General features: G+C 38.2%; 1 protein-coding gene across 2 annotated transcripts; it reads right to left on the bottom strand.

The window, feature by feature from the left end:
* Positions 1-1,140: 1,140 nt before the first annotated feature.
* LOC116045575 (transmembrane protein 255B) lies at positions 1,141-23,031 on the bottom strand. Of its 2 annotated transcripts, none has more exons than XM_036001339.1 (9): positions 22,808-23,031; positions 21,282-21,421; positions 20,587-20,649; positions 14,112-14,201; positions 9,859-9,939; positions 9,664-9,749; positions 9,286-9,445; positions 3,130-3,241; positions 1,141-1,551 (listed from the first exon to the last, which is right to left on the bottom strand). In XM_036001339.1, exons 1-9 carry the CDS (start codon positions 22,854-22,856, stop codon positions 1,472-1,474), a joined length of 861 nt encoding a protein of 286 aa, XP_035857232.1. In that variant the 5' UTR covers positions 22,857-23,031; the 3' UTR covers positions 1,141-1,471. The 2 variants fall into 2 exon arrangements, with proteins under 2 accessions (XP_035857232.1, XP_031149160.1); XM_031293300.2 differs by having other exon boundaries at positions 3,134-3,241.
* Between the last annotated feature and the right edge of the window lie 1,056 nt (positions 23,032-24,087).

Below are 24,087 nucleotides of genomic sequence, written 5' to 3'. Positions count from 1 at the left end.
TTGATTTAAATCATCGTCACTATGGTTACTGAAGGTGATTTTAATGTTTTAAATGTGGTCACAGGGAAAGACTTGGACAATGCAGTGGTTGTTTATCTGTTGTCATATGCGTTTTCATTGCCAATTCTTCATAGTTGAATGGATATGGTGAATGTATAAAGTTTTTATGTTGTTCAGATGTTCATATGTTTATGGCCTTTGACTAGAAGTCAGGGCCTCAGTCTGAGGAGTATTTTACAGAGGAAAAGTATACCCTATAATCCTCACAGAGCTGGCGTACTGTCAGTCCTTATTGTTTTGCCTAACATTTTGTTGCCAAACCTCAAACTCCTTAGGCTTTGCGACATAAACATGAAACAAATTGTGCTGCAGGAAATGCATCAAAGAAACAAGTGTGGATATGTATTTCCATAAGCTAATATTTTCTGTCTAGAGTTGTATAACTATGTTCTGGTGTATATTGGTTTTAGACCCAGCATTCAGTCAGCATACAGTATTTTATAAATATGAATAATCAAAAGTCAAATGTTTGTGTAGTAACAAAAGATGATCTGTTGTGGGCTCTGGAATGACAGAGCCAACTGATGCTGACACAAATAGATTCAGCCTAACCAGAATTTATAGATGTCATCACTGCAAATTTCATGTTCATATCAAAACTGACTTTTCTCGGAATACAATTTCAACAAATCCTCTCACAAAAAGGAAACAAAAGAATCCAGACCAAATTGTTGAAATTGATAATTTGTGTATTTATTTAATCAATTTAATGCGTAAAAAATTTTTTTACGCAAAATGTACTCTACAGGACAACAGTTAGTAAAATAAACATTACATGTTTGTATTTAAATCATGCGTTTGAGAGGCCTTATAGGGCATAAATCAAACTTCAACACACACAAACTTAATATTTATTACAAAACCTTGTGTGTTGTACTAAGTTTGGTTGTGTGAGAACACCATGCTATCAATATTTTAAATGATACATTTCATTTATGTTCAAATAAGGTTATAACTCTTGTGTATGATTTCACTGATGTTTGTAAAAGTTAAAGTTTGTGTTATAGCCTAGACAGCATGTGCATGCAGTCGACACATTTATAACAAATAACATTTAATGTATACATTTTACAACTTAAGATGTTTTGGAGCAAAATACAATCAAATATGTTATAATCTTTGCATACAACTGAAACATCTGCCTTTGGATTTCTATAAAACAAAATCTGCCTTTCTGCATAATATTCAGAGCAACATATCTTTCTTTTAGTTGTGCCTGTTATAGTTCCTCACATCCTCACAACATCAACAAAAAAATTAAAACTGATCCGTTTATCCCTTTCTGTTCTTACTGCTTTTGTTTTCTGGTCATTTTCTGGTGAAATGCTGCTGCTGCTGTGCTCATGCAGAGATGCTGTGGGCCCTGTAAGGCAGCAGGCTGGTCAGCGGGGCGAAGGGAGGAGGGTTCGACTCAGTGTGAGGAGTCGATGAAGGATGAGAACTCTGTGAGGCAGCCGTCCCTTCTGCTGGAGGGAAATACATGGAGGCTCCCTGGATAGAGCAGGAGAAGACAACGGAAACAAAGAAAGACGTTGACCACAGACCTCAAGTCATATGTCTTTTGTGTGAACTAAATACTGCAATTTTTCATCATTCATAACAGATGTAAAGAGTGATTTTCAGAATAACGTCCAATATTATGTTCTACTACAAACAAACTTTAATTTTGTGTTGATTTTGGCAGCCCCTGTGGACAAACGCAGAAGTGGTTGTGACGTGAAGATCTTGATCTGGCTGGCACGTGCATTTGTTTAGAAAGACGCAACTTATTTTTAATACTATTTTCTACCCAGCTGTTTCATAACCAGTTAAAAACTCCTTGCACCTTTTTAAAAAGCAAAGTTAAAACTAAGTCTTTGTCTTTGCCAATAATAACACATGAATAGATGAATGGTAAAATATATTTGGTATAATCTACCTTTTATTTAAAAAATCCTAATGCAACAAGTTCCCAAGCTTTTTACAAACTTTTATCCACTTCTCTTTGTTTTTATCTAACTTCTGTTTTAGATCAAGAATGAACTGTCACACTCTACTTTGATTAGTTTCTATTGATGTGAATTCCAGGAAACAACCTTGTTGAGGATTATAAAGTGTGGTTAATTGTTCTCCTGAAAATACAGCAGTCCTGGCCCTAAACATATGGCTTTATTACACAGATCAAGACTGTAAAGTTGATCCAATGTGGGTGGTCAAGTGTGGAGACCTGAATGGTCTTTTTCCACAATTTCGGTTCTGTTCAAATTTACGGAAAAAGGCAGATTCTTTTCTGAATTAAAGGCACCCTGGAGATTTTATTTAAACAAAAAAGGGTTTACTTCCATTTATTGTTTCTCACCTAAACAAAACGTGTGTGTCCTTAAGGTCTAACAAACACATTTAATGCATGTTCTACTTCATGAGACATTTATACACTGTATTGTAAAGCTGTAATCCTTAAAATTCAGTTCTGGTTGATTTGGCAACACTTGTGGTTAGCGTGGTAACAGCTAATGTGGTTTGCATGGTAAAGGCAAACTCAGCCACTTTAAAGAAAAACCTCCTGTAAGTAATTACTGAATGTAAATAAGATGAATGACTAAAATAGGTTTTGATTTTATAATAAGAATGTTGGGGATTATAACTAATGTTTTGAATCCTGCATTGTTCACATCAGATTGTGGTCATCTTGTTCTCCTCTTTAATGCTGCACTGCTTTTTACAGCACATTAACCATAAAGCTGAGGGATGTGGAGTGTTCATGGTACTGCAGGCAAACACATGATCCTGCTCATCCAAACTTTACAATCCAGCACAACTTGTGTTTAAAAAACTCCACAGGGTACCGCTAAAAAGCTATACAAATAGTGCTATGATCCGTTTTGAGGTGAGAATGCTTTAAGGGTGTATAATGGATGGATGTCGGCGGAGATAAGGAGGTTTGGTCATTTGCGGTACATTAAGATGGTTAGTCTCACAGGCAGGGATAAGGACAATTAGACCACACACATACATATGTTTGTAATGGTATCTTTATCTTTATCTGTGTGTGTGTGTGTGTGTGTGTGTGTGTGTGTGTTGACCGCACACTGACTGGGTGGAGCTGGTGAACTGCGTGTGTGTTGGCGACATCCATCAGCAGAGGAGCTGTCGGGGAAGATGCTGTGCTCTCAGAGGGCTCAGTCACAGGGCTGCTACTCCTCTGACACACACAAAGAGAAACACACACACACACACACACACACACACACACACACACACACACACACAATGTTATTATAAGTACAATGTGCTCTGGTGTATAACATGAAAAAAATAAAACCGTCACATTCAGTCATTACAGATGAAATGATATACTAGATGATTTAGATGGTCTGATGATAAGCCTTAAATGAGGAGCACTCTCTGATTACAACATTGTTTTTGCCATGATCATGGAAAGTCTGCAGACGAAAGTCTGAACAAATCTAATGTGATCCTTTACTTTGGATAACTGAAAAAAGATACGACTGCAATCCGCAAAATCATTTGAGTCAGAGACACTTACGTCAAAGAACTAAGTATAAAAAATAGTTATTCAGTTAGATTAACACACACACACACACACACACACACACACACACACACACACACACACACACACACACACACACACACACACACACACAAATGTTAAAACTTGAAGCCCCTGAAAACTTCAGGGGTTTCAAATATTAAGTATTTCTCTGTAACATTAAATGTGCCACAATCACAAGTTTAAAAGAAAAAGAAAAATCAGTTAATCTGCTTCATCAGGACTGTGAGGGTGTGGTTGGATCAGATTTGTTTCATTGTAGCCTGTCAACATAAGCAAAAAAAAAATTGTTATTACATTTTTATTTAAATGTTGCTAAAAACCTGATTGGTGGACATCAGTATGTAACGTCACCTTTTCCAACTGAGTACTGCCTACTTCACAACCACACTGTTTTCCCAAATTAGTTGACTTTAATAGAAATTTGCCCGGGAAACCCGTTGCCTTAAACCGTCTAAGTTTTTACACAAGGTGAAACTTAACAGGTCAAGTTGTATTAACACAGAGCTGTAAGTTGATGCAGTCGACAAATCAAGTTTACATTAGTAGGCATTACTAAAAATCATTAGTAAACAAATTATTTCTCATGTCATGTTGTCTAAAATAAGTATGTTAAGTTAAAGCTTTAGTGCCTAACTTTTTTATATTAATGAACGTCCGTTACATTCAAGCCATTGCCAAAAGAGTTGCTACAAAGCTAATTAAGACTATCAGCTCCACACAACTCTCTCTGTATTTCTCAGTATGGCTATGTTCAGAAGATTGTGGCATCCGGTGACTTTCGCGTGCAGAAAATCGAGTCAAGATAATTACCTCTTCTGAAGAGTCCATTGTTTTTTTAAACCTCTGTGTCCTCCTTGGCTACTAGCAACTGTGTTGAGGAGGGGTGGGGGTGGTGCGCGATCATGGAAGGCTTGTATCATGTGGATGCACTGACAGTTTTGATGTCATTAGAATTCCTCACGGGGAGACAGAAACTATGCACTATAGCTTTAAACATGCAAAGAAACATAACAAATGTATTAAAAGTATTAGGCTACTTAACATACTATAGAAATAATTTGTTTATATAAATATTGTTTTTCCTTTATGACAGCCTGACTTTAAGAACAATGTATTCAATACATTTGTTCCATTAAAAACAGAAAGAAAACAATACACATTAAACATTGTAATTGCCAATGTATTCTACTGCATGGAAAGTTTCACTCAAGAGACAGAATTACTAGTTTCCAATGTGTGTATTTCCTGATTACAAATTTCTCACTAAAAGCCATCAGTCCCCGTGTCTCGGTCATGGTAGGCACCCCTACCATACATAAATCCTTAGTTATAGTTATATATAAGTGACTATATGTAACTTTTAAATGTTTCTGAAACTGTGTAATGTTCCATCTGATGATCATAAATGACCTGTAACAGCAAATGAGACTAACAGTGAAAAGAACGCTATTTTCATATAGTTTTTATTAATGCCTCTGCCCGGGTCCGATTTTTCCCGCGAAGTCACAGAATGATTTACGGCAGGTACACGGCGCTACAGTAACACATTCTGATGGGTCACAGATTTTGGCATAAAACTGGAAAAGCCTGTGTTAGTGAGTATGCAGGTAAAAGGTAGCAGGAGATTTCTGTATGTAGGCTTAACTGTATTTTATCTTAAAAGTTATCTGCTGTAGTTATGGCTGATATTGGGGCAGGGCCATCACAGAAAATAAGGAAATTAAACGAAGAACAACTAAAAGCTAAAAGAGAAAGGGAAAGACTACGGGCAAAGTCCGAGACACACTCAGTCGGGCTTTCAACAGATGAAGACAATTACGGGATTGTAAATAATTCAAAACCGACCCTGAATTGGCCCTCAGGTATGTAATATGTCTATTTCATTTATAAAATAACTAGTCTGCGCGATGTAGTTGTACGTCAGTAGCCGATATTAAATTGCGTCCCCCTTTCATTTAGCGCGGACGTTTTATTCTTTTTAGTCCCTGTTTGTGTTGGCCTACTATTTTCTTATCCCTTGTCCCCCTGTACCTGTGTAAAGCGTCCTTGGGTTTCATGAAATGCGCTATATTAATCTAAGTTATTATTACATTGGTTGCTACAAAAAACTCCTAACGTTAATGCTTTGGCTCGTGACATCTATCCTACTAGATCTTAACAGGGCCGAGCCCACCACTGCTTAGAGGACATAATGATGCAAAGCACTTTTCACTACCCCTGATTGAGCAGCTGATCTGCCCTAACATCCCCCTTTTATAATCATATAAACCCATAAAACAAACTAACTAACAGCAACATGTGGTGAAAAGAATGAAACAGTGGAGGCCAGTCAGCTAATGCAAGCACAAGTTCCATCTGTTAAATGTGTGGCGCTGAATCTTTTCACAAATGGGTCATCTACACATTATTCGTCATCCCAGCTGCTGTAGGTCGGTTTCCATCTACTTAATAACTAGTAATAAATCCATTAAAATCTAATAAACTTAAGCTGTGGTGCAAGAAGTCTACACAGCAAACAAGAACTCAAATAAAGGGAGTTGCTTCATCAAATGTTCATGAACATTTTATATATTTGGACCTCAGTGTTGTTCTGGTCTCCATATGGGTGGTCCAAAATTTCGCAAACTGTTAGTTTCCCTGTCTTTTATGTAATGTATTGAAGCCAGATAGGGGTTAAACATTTTCAATCTGTAAATATATTAATGTAAATAAATCTAATCATCTCATAGGTATGTATGTAGCTAATGTAGGACGGACAATTCCAGATATTAATTTGTTGCCTGATTTGCAGATGTTGACTCATACAGATCTGGAAACTTCTGGGACTCTTCTGTCAATTTATGGACAGTATGTAAACACCATATACACAAAAATATGGCATGTGGAATGTGGGGGAGATATTGAGTGATCAATGATGTAAGTACCTACAGAGAGGACTATGACAGTTGAACACATGACAGATAATGTTATTTACAAAAAGAAGACTTTCTGCATGACAAAATGATAAGATGGAAGTTTTGGCAGCTGTTTGGTCTGTTGGCAATCATCTCCTGCAGCGTTTAGGATCACTCAGGCCAGATCAGCTGAATCTCTGGCAGCATCAAGCTCAATGAGCTCTCCATAGACCACAAAAATGTTGAATCTCTGGTGTTTTAAGTAGGCCGGGTTGGTGGAGGCAGTTTTCAATGCAGATCTAGGACAGGCCACACCCGTCAGTGGGACAGCTGAAGCGGCTTTGGGGATTTGAGGTTGAGATCGAAATACAGTAGGTTTGGTGTCAACCTAGCTGGTTCTTGGCCATGACGACTCAAGAAGTCGACTAGGTCGGCAAGCATGTTATGATTATTTTCATTATCCATTTCAAAGTTTTTCTGGATTAACCGTTTGGTCTTTAAAATGTTAGAAAATAGTTTAAAAAACATGATTCACAGAGCCCAATGTGTTGTCTTCAAATTATAAACAGTCCAAAACCCAAAGATTTCCAATTTACTGACATAGAAAGACAGGGAAGTAATTATACAGTAATTTTTCATATTGAAAAGCTGAAAACTGGGAGTTTTTGGCATTATTGCTTTAAAAATAACTTAATTGATTCATTGATTTTGTCTTCCCTCTGTTCTCTAAACAATAAAATGCCCAGACTGGTTATAGATTTTACTTGAATGAGCAGCGACCAGGGACAGTGACCCTTGTCATAAGTGATGCTACAGTATCATTTGACATCAAACAACACATATCTAGGACTAAAACAAAAAAAAAACAACTCAGTAATATGATGAACAAGCAAAGCATATTTCAACATATGTGATTTAGCAGATTGTATCAAATGGTTTTGGAGGTTTGATGGTCTTTGACTTTGTTGCTTTAAGAGTGGAAGCTGCAGGAGGAGGAGTGAAGGAATGCATTTGCTTTTGAAAACCTTACTGATGGACTGGGGCTTAACATCTAGAGACAGTCTGGGTTAACCCTGCTGACCTATAAGTGTTTTCCACTTTTTAGGACTTTTCATGACCCACTTTGTGAACTTCACATTCCATCTTTGTTGTCTCTTACTGCACGGAGGTAGAAGAGAGTCAGGAAAAACTGACCTCATGCACTACAGGTGCATGAACCGATCTCAGTAAGAAAAACATGATGGGACAGGTTGTCTCTGTTTCACCTCTTTTCTCCGTCTGCTATCTGAGTTGTATTGTTCAGAGATTTACCTTTTTTAAAAAAACAGCAAAATAGCCTGGAACCTCCTGCTACCAAATATGTGATTTATGTGTCTAATCGCTGACCATGCTAAGATATCCATCCAGAATAGGGTTAAGATGTTTTTACTTTCATGGATGAATAAAGTTAAGGGATATGCTGTTAGTCTCACTTTGCCAGACCCTCCCCCAAAGCACGTTGAAGGAGGGTCTGGCTACTCCACATAGCATTCGGGGATGGGAGGGAAACGTGCTATGGTTTAATGGCATTTCTTTAAACCAATCGTGCTAAACTCCGCACAGAGCCACTGCAAAATAGTCGTGCGAGAGAAAACTCAGATTGGACAGGTAGTCTAGCAAGCTGTCTGGATTCACCATGCAGAGATCTGAGGAGTAGTCAACAATAGTCCTCATAAATCCCCTAACCCTAACCCTAACCCTAACCCCCTAACCCGAATTTAAAATTCAATCAAAGAAAGTGGAAGGAAACGGAAAATACATGCATCCAGCAGAATTTCATGCAGCACCAGAGCAATCCCGAAAGTGTAACGCGAAGGATATAGACTAATATGATGTTAGCCTGAATACTTAAAGTAATAGCTCAGACATTAAGTTATTTGTCTTTAAAAGCTGTCCAGAATACAGGTTTTATTGTTGTGTAACCATTTCTAAAATCTTTGTAATGAACTCTAGACCTCTCCTGAACCCACCACTCCACTTATCTTTTCACTTTTTCTCATCGCTGTGGTTGAATGCTATCAATTTTGGCAGGCTTTGTGTAACAGGTCTTCTTTGGGTTACGGCTTGCTAGGTATAATCTTCCATTTGGGTGTCATTTCAATTTGATTCGCAATTCAGAAGAAAAACTGACTGCTTCACATCGTGAAGAGTTCAATTTGACTGAGGTTGATCTGTGAAATCGTGAGAGCAACCAGCATCCAGGGAATTTGAAAGAGCGCACGTAAAACGGCGAGGTGAAAGACAACAGCATTGCAGAACAGGAAGGATGCTACATTGAGAAAATAAGCCCTTGCCAATTCTGGTGTTTCATTAGCATAAAGCTGCAATCCGGCTAAACTGCAAAGTGAAAATAATTAAAGGTGGCATGAAACCATAGTCAGCGAAGTAAAATACGTATGAACAGACACAGATTCAGTCTTGGTGCTTCTGCTCAAGCTTGTTTCCGCCTAGTGGCTAAAAATCAACGAGTGCAGCTTTTAAGTTTAACCAAAGTTTGTGAAACCTGAAAACGTATTTGTACTTTTTGGAATGATTGTTAATAGTGTTTTATTATTCAATTCAAAAAGAAAAAGAAAAAATAAGAAAAAAGCCTTTACATTTATGCAGATCAAATCCCTTTTGCCACAGAGCCTCTGAGTGGGGTCTTTTGCAGAGTTATTTGGTCATAAATGTTCCAAATGTACCACGTCTTCACAATATAGGACTTTATAAATGTGTGTCCTGAGTGTGTCTTACCAGGTCCTTGATGCTGCCCAGCACGGCTGTAGTAAGGATGCCTGTGAAGAAGGCCACGAGGTTCAGGCCAGTGAGGTTCCAAATTAAAATGTACAGAGTGAAAACTTCCTCACAGCTTTGTACTCCAACATACTCGTAGTAGTTGCTGAGGTAGTCTCCACTGCAGAACAAAACAACAGCTCTGTTAACTACGAATTCATTCAAATTTGATGAACAAGAACATTCATTAAAGACAAGACGAAGCCTGACATTTTGGTGAAAATTCTCAAATAGTAATAAGGATATTTTAGCAGGTAGTTGGCATCAGTTTGTTTAAACTGTGATGACATGGCAGTGGTAACAAAACATTGAGATAATGTAGTAATATCACTGTCTTACTTGGCGCAGTCGTACAGGTCGCAGCAGTAGCAGGTCCCACTTCGTACTGTAATATTACAAGACTCCTTTGGACTCCAACACGACACCTGAAAAAGGAAAACCAAGGTTAAAATGTGTCAGTGCTCACCTGCAAATACAACACAGACAAGTCATTGACAATATTTTGCTTGTACACATCTGTACATCTTTACTCACAGAGGTGTAGAAATTCTCATAGATGTAGCTGCTGCCGCTGCTGTAATACTGGCATCTCTCTGCTTTCATTGGACGCATGTCCTGGCAAAAGTTAATATGAGAAGAAATATCATCCACAGGATTTCAAAACAACATCAATTCATCTTTATTGAGGATAAAACAAGATATTATATAAGTTTGGAGTCCGTTTGGGATCAATTTCCAGAACTCACTCAGTCCACTTTGAACACACTTTTGTTTAGGGCTCTTTTAAATTGGAAATGTTTTCTCTGATACATTTCATGGGTGGCTTATTTTATGAAATACAACATATCAGACTCAAACAATAAACTCCTGGACTTCTATCATTGTCCCTGTTGTGCACGGTGTGTGGTTAGATTTGGACCGCCGCTGATGTTTACTGGACCCACAAAGTTGAGGAAAACCTTTCCCATCTATTGTATTGTGAAATAAAACACACACAGCAGGTGGAAATATGCCTGTTCTCTTGTTGGAGTTGTTGTGCTGTTAGTTGATGATTTTATTGTTTGTATTACATCATTGTGTTATGGTACATCTCAAGGAGTTCGATTCATCTGTACCATATGGAATGAAAAGTAACAAAGACATTAAGAGAGGACATGGAATCCTATCTGGTTTTGAATAGGTTGAAAAAAGGTGACCTGTTGCGCTTTAACCTCTTGGATATCATCATTTACTGCACTATGAGTAGACTCAGTGAAAGAATCAAAAAGCAACCTTCAACACACTAAAGCATGATGACATGAATTACAGTTACTTTGAGAATTTATTCACAAAGATAGGTATGCACTTATCTTCTATACTGTATATACCCTAACACAACAGTTATATAATCAAACATATATCATCTCATTCTTTAAAGGAAAGGGCGGGTGCCATTTAAGGTTACAATAAACCAAAGTCTAGTTTACATTTCTAATATATCTTCTAAGATACACAGCATGTAATTCTATTTTTATCGTTGCTTTCATCATAAAAAAGCAGCCCACACATTATGGTATTTTGTTGGAATTACAAAAGATTAAAGATGGTAATGTGACGCCATTACTTCATTTTATTATGCCAACGCGCAATATCCCCTTCTCGCTGATATTTGTCTGAAACACTTTGGCACAATAAAGTTCCTGAACCTTTTGTGCATTCGAATAAATGAATGTAATAAAATTTTATAATAAAGGACTAAGCTCTGTGCTATTAAAGTGCCAACATCTGTTAAAGAAAAGAAAAATCATGGGCAGCACGGTGGTCAGTGGTTAACACTGCTGCCTCACAGCAAGTAGGCACTGCAGAGTTTGATCCACGGGCTGGGCAGAGTTCGATCCCCCCCCCACAGCGCCTTCCTATGTGGAGTTTGCATTTTCTCCCCGTGTCTGCGTCGGTTTCCTCTCATGTGCCTGTTCCTCCCACATGCATGCTAGGTAACTAGGACTACAGTTGAAAATTGGCACATTTACAGAAATGTTGATAAATGTGCATTGTCCTAATAAATAGAATTTTTTATCTTATAGAAATTAAATCTTAAATCATGGTGTCAAAGCTCATTTGAAATTAACATCAATTACAGCCTGAAATAATTGTACAGTTTGGTCCAAAAAGATAAACACGGAGATCTTCAAAACAAAACAGGCAGACTTGTATAATATATTGTATTTACAGTATTTAGATTATTTCAACAAATGTCTGCCATCATTACAGTTTGCATGAAAATGGAGGCCATGTCACCTTGACCTGATGTTATTGTGCAAAAAAAAATAAAAAATAAAAAATAAGAAGAAGCAAGCAGCAACAAATAAAGTCAATAATCTTTTCCAACTGTAACCATGTAATGCAAAAGTTAGACATTTTGTGAAATACATTTTCTTGCTGAGAATTGGATGAGAAGATTGATACCACTCACCTATGTGCTAAATATGAAGCTACAGCAAGCAACCACTTGGCTTAGCTTAGCAAAAAGACTGGAAACAAGAGGAAAACAGCTAGCCAGGCTATTTTCAGGTAAAACTCACTAACAAAAAGGTTTGTTAATCTGTAATAAAAAAGAAGTGTAAAAATCACAAGTTGTGTTTTTTATTTCTTAAAAAATACAGCGAAGTCAGGCCAATTTTGCCAAAATAATCCAAGGTCATAATAATCACAATAGTCAGAGGTTACATCAAGGGACTGTTCGTTATTTATTTCAGGGGCCACAGGAGGAGTTTTTAGGACCTTTAGTCAAAATAGACCTGAACCTCCCTTCACCAGCAATACATTTTGGATGACCCTCCAAAATGATATGGAAAAAAGGATGACCCTCCCCAACTATTTATTGATGCCTTGTGTACTGGTTTGCACTTGGCAAAGACATACAGATGCCCATTGTTTTTTTTACAGCTATGACATATGTGACTAAACCGCTGCTCTCATCTTACGCATCATACTCCTCTGTTATGGTGTGGTGGCCATTTCAGTAGATTTGCTCACTAACATTGTTGTGGAAACACAATAAGCATGGAAACTAAATGCTCACTTCCTGCATTACTGTATTACTTCAAATACTAAGTTACTCCTCTAGTAAACTAGTATTCACAAGAAATAAAACAATAAAACACTGAGACCATTCAGCAAAGCACACTGGGAAATTCAACACTGGTTGCTATGGACTCGTCACTAGGCTTCCTCAGTCATTGTATATTTTAGCATATAGGTAAAGCTGCCAAAGCTGAACATTATCCAAAACTCCATTTCTCAGACAAGCGTCAATTTGGGAGCTTGCATGCTACCACTCCTTCCTTCTCAAATGCCTTGAAAAGGCTGTCGTTTATATATATATAATATCACCGGGACCGAAAGGATATTTGAGCAGTTTTGTGTTTATATGTGCGAGCGGGATTTATTCAGTTTGGGAAATCCCACGGTCTCTAAAGCTACAGTTCAAATTGTCTGGCTGACTAAATAGGGAGGGACCCATCAGCTGCACCAAACAAGCCACTTTGAAATGTTGCTGTTCTCACAAATACAAAAGTTGGGTGACCCTCCCCCTAGACTAAAAAAAATGGGATGACCCTCCCCTCAACAAAGAATAAAAAGACATGACCCTCCCCTATTTTCCTCCGGTGGTCCATTCCATAAATACAGAACGGTTCCATAGCATCTCCCTTAAGTTACCAGCTAACACCAGCGCTAGCTAGCTTGAGACATGTTTAGGCAACCAAAATGTTCCAATTAATTTTGATGAATTGAAAACACAGTGAAAGAGTCTAAGTTTAAGACGGAACTATGGACAACACCCCAAGACAAGTTCACGGCTATTTTAATGTGCACAGTGCCATGGATTCGCATTGCTAGGCCCTCTGTCCTGATTGACAGGTGTGTGTAGCCATGCCCCCAGAGCATCCCCTGCTTTATCATCAATTTTAAAATAAATGGCACCATAACATACTAAGTGAAAATCATGCTGTATTGAAGAAGACATGAAAGTAGCGATTGAGGCCATAATCTCATTAGGAAAATGTTGAGGTAATAAATCAAGTGAGAAGTAGGGTCATTTTCTCATAGACTTCTATAGAAACGGACTTCTTTTTGGAGCCAGTAGAGTTCCTGCCTGCTTCACAGTCAGAGGTTGTTGCTCTTACTTACATAAGACTTTATACTGTGCAAGAACATAGTTGTAATTGAAAATGACTAAATATTTAATTATAATTAAAAGTCAACAAAAACAAGACTCAAGTGCATAACTGATAGTGATTGCAAGGTCATTACATCCACCCATAAAGGAGGAAGTCTTCTCCGATTGAGCAGATCCAAATTGAATGTATCTGTCTTTATTTTAGAGGTTGGAAACAGGGGTGTAGCTTTGCTTTTCAACCTGTTAGTCATTTTAGGGAGGAAGCTTGCTGTCTATTACAGCACCATCTATCACATTTAGTCACTTATTAGGCCGAAGACAGCTGGACTTCCCTCAACACTTTCACACTGATGGTGCCTCTCAGTCCAATCCAGTTTGTTTTCTCACATCAGGCTTTCACAACTGATAATTTACTGAGCTATAATGTATGGGAACTCATTTCATGGACAAAATTATGTCAATATTGCCAACAGAGCGATGTTGGCACCCACTGTGAGCTAAGAGGCTCACAGTCAACCGGCACAGTGGCTTGTTATTGCTTTACGGTCTACTATTACTCCTTTGTTTAATCATCCAGCACAATCATAACTGGTGTCACAGTATACGCATGCAAGTGCAGGTAACTCACCATGTTTAAGACAATACAGATGCCATCAATCACCAAACACACAAAAGAGGTGATGATCCCGAAGCTGAGGAATACAATCGCAGCCGTCAGCTGAAAAGGCAAAAATGAGAGAATGTCCATATAAAGATAAATATCTGTCTTTTGCAGATTATAGATAAGAAAAGTATTTTTTGTCTTTCCAACAGATGCCAGTCACAGCAGTAACTGTTTTGAAACCGTTTATTTGTTGGTAGGTGGAAAGCTAATTTAGGTTCATCACAAGGCAGTTTGCTCACAAAATAGCTTTAAAGGGTGTTTTTCCCAGAATTTATTACCTCTTTAACTGAAGAAAATCTCTCTTTAATCTTAAAATATCTTATAAAACATATCTAACATCTAATGCTTGTGCTCTCAACACAGGACTTTCACCCCGGAGACCGGCATTTGTGTACCCTTTGAAAATAAATGTAAACGGTGAGTCATTTTAACTTTACGAAGCTAATGGAAGCTATTCTACATCACGTCCATAATTACGCCATGTAGATAGATAGATAGATAGATAGTTTATTGTCATTGATGACATCGATCACTCACTTAGCAGCATAAAAATAGAAAGATAAAAAGTGACAGTGTCAGCAACAATAAATAGATAAATATAGAGTAAAAAGTATTAAAACCAGAATAAGAAAAACAGTGCATTTTCAAACACAGTATGGTTCAAGTCCAGCTTAGCTTAGCCTTTCAGCCTTTCAGCAGCTCATTTATGGCCCTGGGAAAAAACTATTTCTCATGCCTGCCTAAGGGTAGGGTGTCAAACAGGATATGGTCAGGGTGTGTAGGGTCCGCCCTGATGCTTGCTGCTCTTCTCTGCAGCCTATTGGAGTAAATGTCATCAAGGCTTGGGAGAGGGGCACCAATGATTTTCTGGGCTGTTTTAATTACCAGCTGTAGGTCTTTTCTCTCCTCAGTGGTGCAGCTAGAGAACCACACTGTACAGCTGTATGCCAGCACACTCTCTATTGTTCACCTGTAAAGGTTTGTGAGGAGTTCCTGTGGGAGCCCACTTCTTCTTAGGGTTTGCAGGAAAAAGAGTCTCTGCTGAGCCTTTTTCCCTATCTCCTTAGTGTTCACTCCCCAGGTCAGATCCTCCGCTAGATCGCACCGGAAATTAAGTACCATAACAAATGTACTGATTTTAACCCAAACGATGATCTTTTTCTAAACCTAACCACATAGTTTTTGTGCCTAAACATGTTTAAAACTGCAACCGTTATGTTTATATGAGAACAGAAAACGCTCCTATGGGTCGTATTTCCGCCCCGTGTTTTAGATCTGTCTAAAATAAAAGGATTCTTTCTTGGCCCATGCTACACCCTTCCACCAAGTTTTAATGAAGATCGGGCCAGTGGTTTTTCCACAATCCTGCTGACAGACAAACAAACCAAACCGAAAAATGACCTCCTTGGACCTCCTTAATAATGACAATTACTATTTTTGAATACATTTTAAAAATATCAACATTTATTAATCATCACTTTGTATGGGCTTACTACCTCCTGTTTACTTTTAATGTATGTACAGTATATGTGAGTATATGTACATGTGTTTGTCTTTATGTCTTTGTGTACATAATATATTTTATAAGTTTTTTTTTGCAAACAAGACAATTACAACAAAGTGAAGATTATGAAAATATCAACATTTATGAATAATTTTGTCCCTTCCACTGTAGCAAACTGCAGGTTAGTCCTACAGCTACAGGCTGCTGAATGCCTGATATCAGTCTCAGAAATGTATTTGTTTAAACTGTGACTCTTCCAAATCATAATATTATGCCTGCCTACTTGAGAGCGAACAAAGCAAAATAATTGTGTTAGCACTCTGTAACTGATAGCTGCTGACTTGCAGAGCTGAGCGTCTAAACAGACTCAGTCTATCTTCCCTTCATTCCTGTTTTTCATTAATCACAATCTCAATTCATCACATGCTGGAATAATATCATCTGTGGAATGAAGTAAATATGAAAAGTCCCACTATTAAACATTTTTTTTGCACTGAATAGGTTCCCTGTCTTCTACAGTATTTAAAGTTCTTATCACAAGAACTTATCGCACTATTGCTAAAAACAGGATACCAAATCCAAGCACAACCAGTTTTATCCAAGAACTCCTGCAATGGAAGTATTGTCTGCAAATTTCCTGATCTCCCTCTTGAACAGGATGATCTGCTGTTTTTAACATTTCTGGCATAAAGCAGCTTTTGGATTGATGGTTGTGATGGATGAAAAGTCGGGGGGGTCACAGAGATACAGTATATAATGGGAATCGTCCTCTGGGAGTCGTGAAACGCCTTACCATATCAAACAAGTTGAACCATAAATATCTGACCCTGAGATGACTGATACGTGGAGGAAGAGCTAAAAAACTTTTGGATAGTTTATTGAGAGAGAACAGTTTTTAATAACATGATTACATGAGGCACACACCATTACTTCACTAGCATACGGTTCTTTGTTAAACAAATTAAGTTACCAAATTTCCAGTTCAAATACTGCTATCATTAGCTAATGTACTTTTGTTACAGTACCTCTTTTAATTGTTTTCACTTTCTAAAATGGCAGCTGTTAAAAAGACAATAAAAAAAACACTGTATATTCTGTCAGTGGGGAGCAGGGAGAAGTGATCAGCAGCTTCACAAATGTACAAAGCTGAAACAACGTTAGGGTCAGTTGCCTCTACATCTACAGTAGAGCTGCATTTTATTGAAAGGAATGTGTGTTGAATAACAACATAGTAGAGATACACATCAAGTACTGGTTTTCCATTTATTTCTACTGCAGTGGTTTACTGTGAACAGTGCTGCCGTTAGTTAAATAAAGCTCCTTTGTGTGATAGATGTCAGTTTCTGAGAAACTGTACATTTAATCAAGATCAGATAATTGAATTACTGTTGCTTTGCCTGTAAAACTGATCCGTTCATGGAGTTCTCAATGAACCAGGGGCAGATTTACCCCTCAAAATCTTAGTAATTTTTGAAACAATAGTTACTTGAATTTAGACAGAGATGAAGCCAGGGAAGGTCAATTTTGGCAGCTGAAACAACAATTTTGGCAGATTCAGTTGAACATCAGTTGTAGCTAGCTAGCTAGCTCATTTAGCTAACGTCAGGGGCGATTCTAGGATCAGACCTTTAGGGGGGCTAATGAGAATGATTAGCCCCCCTAATGAGAATGTGACATGGATACAGCGCCTTGCAAAAGTGTTAACCCTCCCTGCTAAATCAGTAATTTCATTAGCCGATACTCTCTGAGCTAGCTACTGAACAACAATGACAGCTAACATTTTTTGACATTATTAACACTATGATGGAACTAAACCTGACACTTTATAAGTCACAGTAATAATGACCAATGTGACACAATATTCTAACATTCAGAAATTTTAGTTGCTTACATTTCAATTTGGGTTCTAATCTGCGCCATGAGATTACCAACTTCTTCTCTGGGGACTACCAAGGTTAAACTGCCCTCCTGCTCTCCCTCTGACAGATCAGATAGAGACTCAGCCAAAGGCGGGAGTCTGGCACAACCACCTCCGATTAGCCAACACTATGTTTCTGTTAACCCTTTCCTTGACTGGGTTACAGGTGCATAGCATCAGTGATAGCCACACAGGATATAAAACCTGTTTCAAGCCCTTTCAACCTGTAATTGTTTTTCCTCTGTCACTAACAGACAAGTTCGCAAAGCTTGAGCCCCCCCCAAAAAGGGTGTGTGCCTAATTACTATTTCATGTTTCAATCTGGCTGATTTTAAAATGAGAACCCTGCTAATGATTGAAGTTAACGATGTCCCAGGCAAAAAGTCAACATCCTCACCAGCTGAATGTAAAATAAGTAGTTTTTTTTTTGCTTAGCTATACTTATTTATATTTCTAAACAGTATGCACGAAGCTCTTGCTGTAGCGTGCTTTTTTACAGATCGGATCTAGAATCAGAAGTATAAACTTCTGTAGAAGTATAAACTTCGCCAAATTCAATACAGAGCCGGAAATAGCTACTATTGTACAGTAAACACTAAGGCCTTGTTCAGACTGCCAGCCCAATTTCGTTTTTTGGCATATTATTTTGGCTGCTTGTTGTTTTTGTTGGGATGCTTTTTTTGTACGTGTGTTTTGTTTCTAATTTTTATTTTTACATTTCAATGTTTTTATACAGCACCATGGTGCTTCTTTGTACAGCACTTTGGTCAGCTTAAGCTGTGTTTAAATGTGCTCTAGAAATAAACATTACTTACTTACTATATTCAGATTGTATCCAGAAAGTCTGGACCGCAAAAAAACACATTAATAAAAACAATTGTCTGCACCGTGACTTGACACCTCCATTTCTCATGCTTCCATGTTGAAAAGCCGCATCACCAGCGTAGCTATGAAGTTTGAAATCTGATCTGATCACTTGCAAATAACAATATAAGAGACAAAATAAGTGTGGACAGTAGACCTGGGTATCGGCGAAATAACCTACTGTAATATTGAAACTTCTCTAGTCAAACAATACATGCATTTGATCCTTTTTGTACCCAGATCTAGAAAAAAAGACTATTTGTATGGTTTTGATCACAGCCAATCACTGCAAGTGTTGTTTGATTTAATGTGACATGTGACTGGCCCACTACTGCAGCAGCTACAACCCACACAGGCTGTGTTGTCGTAAAGTTGGGGTATTTGACAGTTCAGCAGTTCAGCTAAGCATGCTGAGATGCTTCCATTTACATGATGGGTAGCCTATTGAATGAAGTAGAAAAAGAACAAAAGGTATCAAATGAATTATTATTATATGACTTTATTGGTATATGTAGCCTATCACTTTAAGGGTACTGGTATTGGTACAAAACAAATAGGACTTGCATACAGTCTGAACGTAGCTAACAGCATTCGACTTCCGCACAGTGAGGGAATAATCGTCATAATTGAAATTTTGAAATAACATGTAATCCCACAAAATAAGGAAGTTAGTAATGTTGAGTGGGAGGTAACGTTTGGTTACTGTAAGGTACTAATAACCTAGCTAATGATGGCTGCTTACCTTAGAGCAGACAGACACACTGACCTAAGGGCCTTTCAGACCAAAGGCAGCAACAGCACCGCTGCGCTGAAACCCATTATTTCAAATGGCTTGCTCCGCGCCAGGGCGGATTTGCTTTGCACTGTGCAGCACAAGCTCTCTGGGGTGTTTAACCTGGTTGAACTTTGGGCGCAGCACGCTGTAGATGTGTGCTGAACCCAGCAGCAAGTGCAGCGCAAAACGCGTTTGGGCTGAAAGATTAAGATTAAGGAAGCTATTCGGTAACACTTTACTCTAAGTTTTCTACATAAGAGTGACATGACACTGTCATGACACATAAACCCTAACCATAACCATAAGCGTTATGTCATAAATGTTTATGACTTGTTTATAATGTTTTATGACACGTTCATGACAGTGTCATGTCACTCTTATGTAGATACCTTCATGTAAAGTGTAATCATCTATTCCTTACAACTCTTGTGTTTTTGATTATGGAAAGGCTAGTCTCACTTTGCCAGACCATCCACACGCTGCGGAGCGGAGGAGGGTCTGGCTAGTCCACATAGCATTCTGGGATGGGAGAAAAACGTGCTCTGATTTATTGGCATTTCTTTAAACCAATCACAATCATCATGGGCGGCACTAAGCTCCACACGGAGCCACTGTAAAATAGTTATGCGAGAGAAAACTCAGATTGGACAGAGTCTAGCTAGCTGTCTCAATTTACCATGCAGATATCTGAGGAGCAGTTAACCATAGTCCTCATAAATCAACCGGAGTTTAAAATTCCAACACAAAGAAAGAAGGAAACGGACATCGGCGAAAATACATGCATCCGGCGGAATTTCCTGCAGCACCGGAGCAATCCTGGAAGTCAAACGTCAAGGATATAGACTATGGAAAGGCTAAAAAAACCACCTTCAAACTCTGTAAATTCTGAGCATCGCTCTTACTAAACCCATATGCATACAGTTTCAATATGTGGGCTGTGTCCAGATCACTCTCGACTGTAGTGGACTACATTTACTGTTCGCCATTGTATTTGAGTGTCCGAATTGTTTGTTTGAAATTTAAACACTAAAGTGCCCTCAAAAATATAGTCAGTTGCGACTATGCCTGCTGTGTTACTGTCTGTCCACTAACTACCAACCAGGATTAATATTGTGGTCTCCCACAAAAATCTGGACATTTTAAAAGTGAAGGCTGAGACATGAGATTATCATTGATACAATTTAAAAGGCCACAGTGTCACAGTGGGAGGCCACAAGATGTCTGCTATGTTGCAGAGCAGCAATGCTGGTCCCTGTGATAGCATACATCATACTCTTAGCCAAAACACATTCTCTTTTGGCAGGTTGGGGCTGGGTGTGCACAGTGAAAACATGAGGAAGAATTATTACATCGGACGTAGGTGTGTGTGAGAATATACCAGCTTTTTGCGGTTTTCTTCCAGATGCAGTCCCAGAAGTCCCAGGAATGATCCAAGGGTCAGCTGTAAAAAATATAATGACCACAGTAAGAAACATGGTTCATTTTCATAAGAACTTTGTTATGATGTGGTTCTCTTCCAAGGAAAAGAACTCAGCAAGATACTATGAAAATGGGTTTGTGGTACCACAAAGCATACATGTGTACATATTTTATGCTACATACTGTTGCAAGGGTGATCAAAAGATATACAATGAATGATTCAGTAACTGCATGGCCCAAATATCCACTGAGATATATCCAAAAACTGATTCTGTTGATTCAAATTTAGGAGAAGTTTGACTTCAGAAGAATCAGAAGAAAACTTGAAAGTCAGCCACTGCTAATGTGGATGTCTGACTGAAACACAGAACTGTCAATCATCAATTCCACGGCCTACCTAAAATTATTTACATCTCAAGCAAATGCTTATTGGAAGACCACAATGAGCAGCAAAATGTTTGCAAGACGTATGCATTGCGGCTTACATTTCACAATGAATGAGCTGTCACATGCTGAGGGTGTTTTCATATGTTTTAAAACTCCCTGCTGATTTACTGGTAGCAGCTAAATTTAAACCCAATCTTTCATTTTGCTGTATTTCACAAAATAAACAATGACAGGGAATTATACTGTAGAGACGAGTAAACCACTTACAATAACTCCAGAGATGTAGCCAGTCACATTCAGGCTCTCTGTCCGGGTGGTTGTGTAGACTCCCAGCACCACCAGCAGCAGGGACAGACTGAGCATGCCCAGTACCAGCCACAGAGCTCTCCTGACCCTCACCATCATGTCTGCCACCCACAGGAGGAGAGAGAAACATGTTACAGTATATGGGATAGTGCACAACAAATAAAACAGTAAACTAGACTTGGCAGCTGCCTATCTGCATATTTCTAGTTTAATGTCAAAGTCAACGAAATAAACCTAATTTAATTTGATTTGATTTAATTGAACTTAATTTCATTCTGAAAATAAACCTTATGATCTCCATCTTGTTCAGTTGAAATGTCATGAATGTTTACAACTCAGCATATTGGAGCAAAGTAGTAGATTTGATTATATTGCTCTAATGTAACTAACAAACAAACCTTAACTTGTAACCCTCTAACTATTTAAAAGACACCAACAAGAAAATGCTCCTTATTATTAAGAAACATAAAAGATTAGAGATAGTCCTACAGATTATTTCATCTAGGAGCACACAATAAACATCCCAAAGCTGAAAACATTTAGTCTTTACTCAGGTACAAAGTATTGTGGACTACAGTAAGTTATTGTTTTTATTATGCCCTTAAAGAAGACAAACAGAAAGGCATATTTATCCAATTTTAAACAAATATTTGAAAATTATAAAAACACGTCTTTTTCGACCACTCATACACTGGATGTTTTTATTGTTTCTCTCTTGCTATCATTAAAGACAGCATTCATTATTCCCTATGTGTGTTTTTAAAAATGTACATCTAAGCTTTAATAACACTAAAAAAAAAACCACAACATCAACTCATTTGCAATAAAGTGTAGATTGAGAAAGGTATCTTCAATAATAATAATAAATTGAATTTGTATAGCGCTTTTCATGGACTCACAGTCGCTGCCAGCTGGTAACAAGGCAAAAATAGCATTTATTTTCCTCAATGGAAATAATTCTAAGGAAGTAGCAACCCTAAACCTGGTACAGTAATCCTAATTTCAGATCAGCTAAATAGTATGAGGAAAAACATCAAAGTGTACTGCTCTACGTGAAGAAATATTGCAAATTCTATACTAATAATGTAAAATATAAAATACATTAACGTACAATATCATCACCAATTATCCAATATTGAATACCAAAGACACACATTAGTTACATTCCACCAATGTTGAGACGCGTTTGTAAAAAACGGTTTTATACAATGTAAATCTGTATCGACGTAAACTGCATGTGAAATTAACGATTCCAGCCATTTACCAGCCTAAAAAACACACACACAATTATGACTACAATGTAAATTCCTTAGGCCAAAAGAAGAGAACATGTAACCAATAAAAATGTAAATGCAATATGTCAACAGTCCCGAAGATTAATTTAGTAATTAAGGCAAAACATATGCTATGCTGTTTAATGCAGCTGCCCCTGTCACGGTCTCATGTATGCTACCTGATCACATTACCATCTACTCCCTGGGAGTTACCTGTTGCTCGTCCCTTTGGCGCTGGTGCTCCCTGGATCCTTGCAGTCATGATAGATCCACTCAAGTCCAAGTCCAGTTCAGGTTTCAGTTCAGGCTTACAAACCTCTCAAAGCTTTGTGAGTTCTGAGTAGCACGGACATCTGCTATGAGTCTACTTCATTGCAGCTCTGTGCGTAATTTGCTCCGGCCTCTGCTGCATTCAAGGACGGTCGGAAACGTGCGTGACTACTGCAATCAAGATAGCCTACTCCTTACAATTAAGGATATGCAATATAACAAAGGTTCTTTTCAAATAATAAACAATTGACCCTGTAGTTGTAAATCAAGCAACACCACATATGTTGGTCAACGGCTGAATGTGCTGCTGACACAATGAGAATGAGAACATGGTTTTGTAAAACACTGTTGATCATTGGGAGTGGATATGGCCGAATTAACCTCCTGTGGGGGACAGGGAGCAAACATTTGCACCTGGGCCCCTCTTGACCCCATGTTCCTTCATCTCATCATCAAATGTTTTTCCATGCTACAACTGTCTTTTCTCCCTATGTGCTGTATGGTAAACTAGTTTAATTAAACACCTTCATTTAGGAAAATACAACATGTTAGTAAAAATATTAAATACCTAGTTTCGAGGTTCCAGGGCCTCAATATTTGTAGTAATGTTAAAGGCCCTTGTCGTGTCAGTTGAGGATGGTTTTTCTGGTGCATATTCTCGAACAAATTTTCAATTAGGCACAAACCAAAAGTATGCATTTGGGCCCCTAGTTATCTGGAGCCTCACAGTTGCCTGCTTGCCACAGTTGGTAATCATAAAGGATATGTACCAGGCAGCAAAAATTATTTGTTTTGATAATGTTATTTATTTTTTTTTTTTTTAAAGATTGTTTTTTTTGACCATTTTAGGGCTTTATTTTCAACAGCTTAGACTTGGAAGGCGAGAGAGGGGGGGGGGGGGGGGGACATGCAGCAAAGGGCTGCAGGTTGGAGTTGAACCCGTGGCTGCAGCATGGAGGACTAATCCTCTTTATAAGGGCACGCGCTCTACCAGGTGAGTTACCCAGGCGCCCCTGTTAGTTTTTTTAAGCTTGTAAATGACTTATTTTGAAAAACATTTCCCAGAACATTAATGATCACGTAGCCTCAGGGAGATGGATAACTCTGATTCATACATAGACATTTTATCCTTTTCTCTGTGACAACCCAATCGCCAATGTAATCAATCAAATCCCAACTGCAGGTGGATAGTTACAAGAAACTACTCTACATATTTAGAGCTG

The sequence above is a fragment of the Sander lucioperca genome, chromosome 5 (genome assembly GCF_008315115.2).
Source record: "Sander lucioperca isolate FBNREF2018 chromosome 5, SLUC_FBN_1.2, whole genome shotgun sequence".
Taxonomy (NCBI): Eukaryota; Metazoa; Chordata; class Actinopteri; order Perciformes; family Percidae; genus Sander; species Sander lucioperca.
The sequence above is the reverse complement of the archived record's forward strand: the minus strand, read 5'-3'. Positions and strand labels throughout refer to the sequence as shown.

What these genes read in the sequence shown, in the direction of transcription:
- LOC116045575 (XM_031293300.2), bottom strand. Translation starts at nt 22,856, where the DNA reads ATGACTGCAAGGATCCAGGGAGCACCAGCGCCAAAGGGACGAGCAACA. An exon ending in AAGAAAACCGCAAAAAGCTG is followed by an intron (nt 14,202 to 20,586) that starts GTATATTCTCAC and finishes TTGCCTTTTCAG; the next exon opens with CTGACGGCTGCGATTGTATT. An exon ending in ATGAGAATTTCTACACCTCT is followed by an intron (nt 9,750 to 9,858) that starts GTGAGTAAAGAT and finishes TTCCTTTTTCAG; the next exon opens with GTGTCGTGTTGGAGTCCAAA.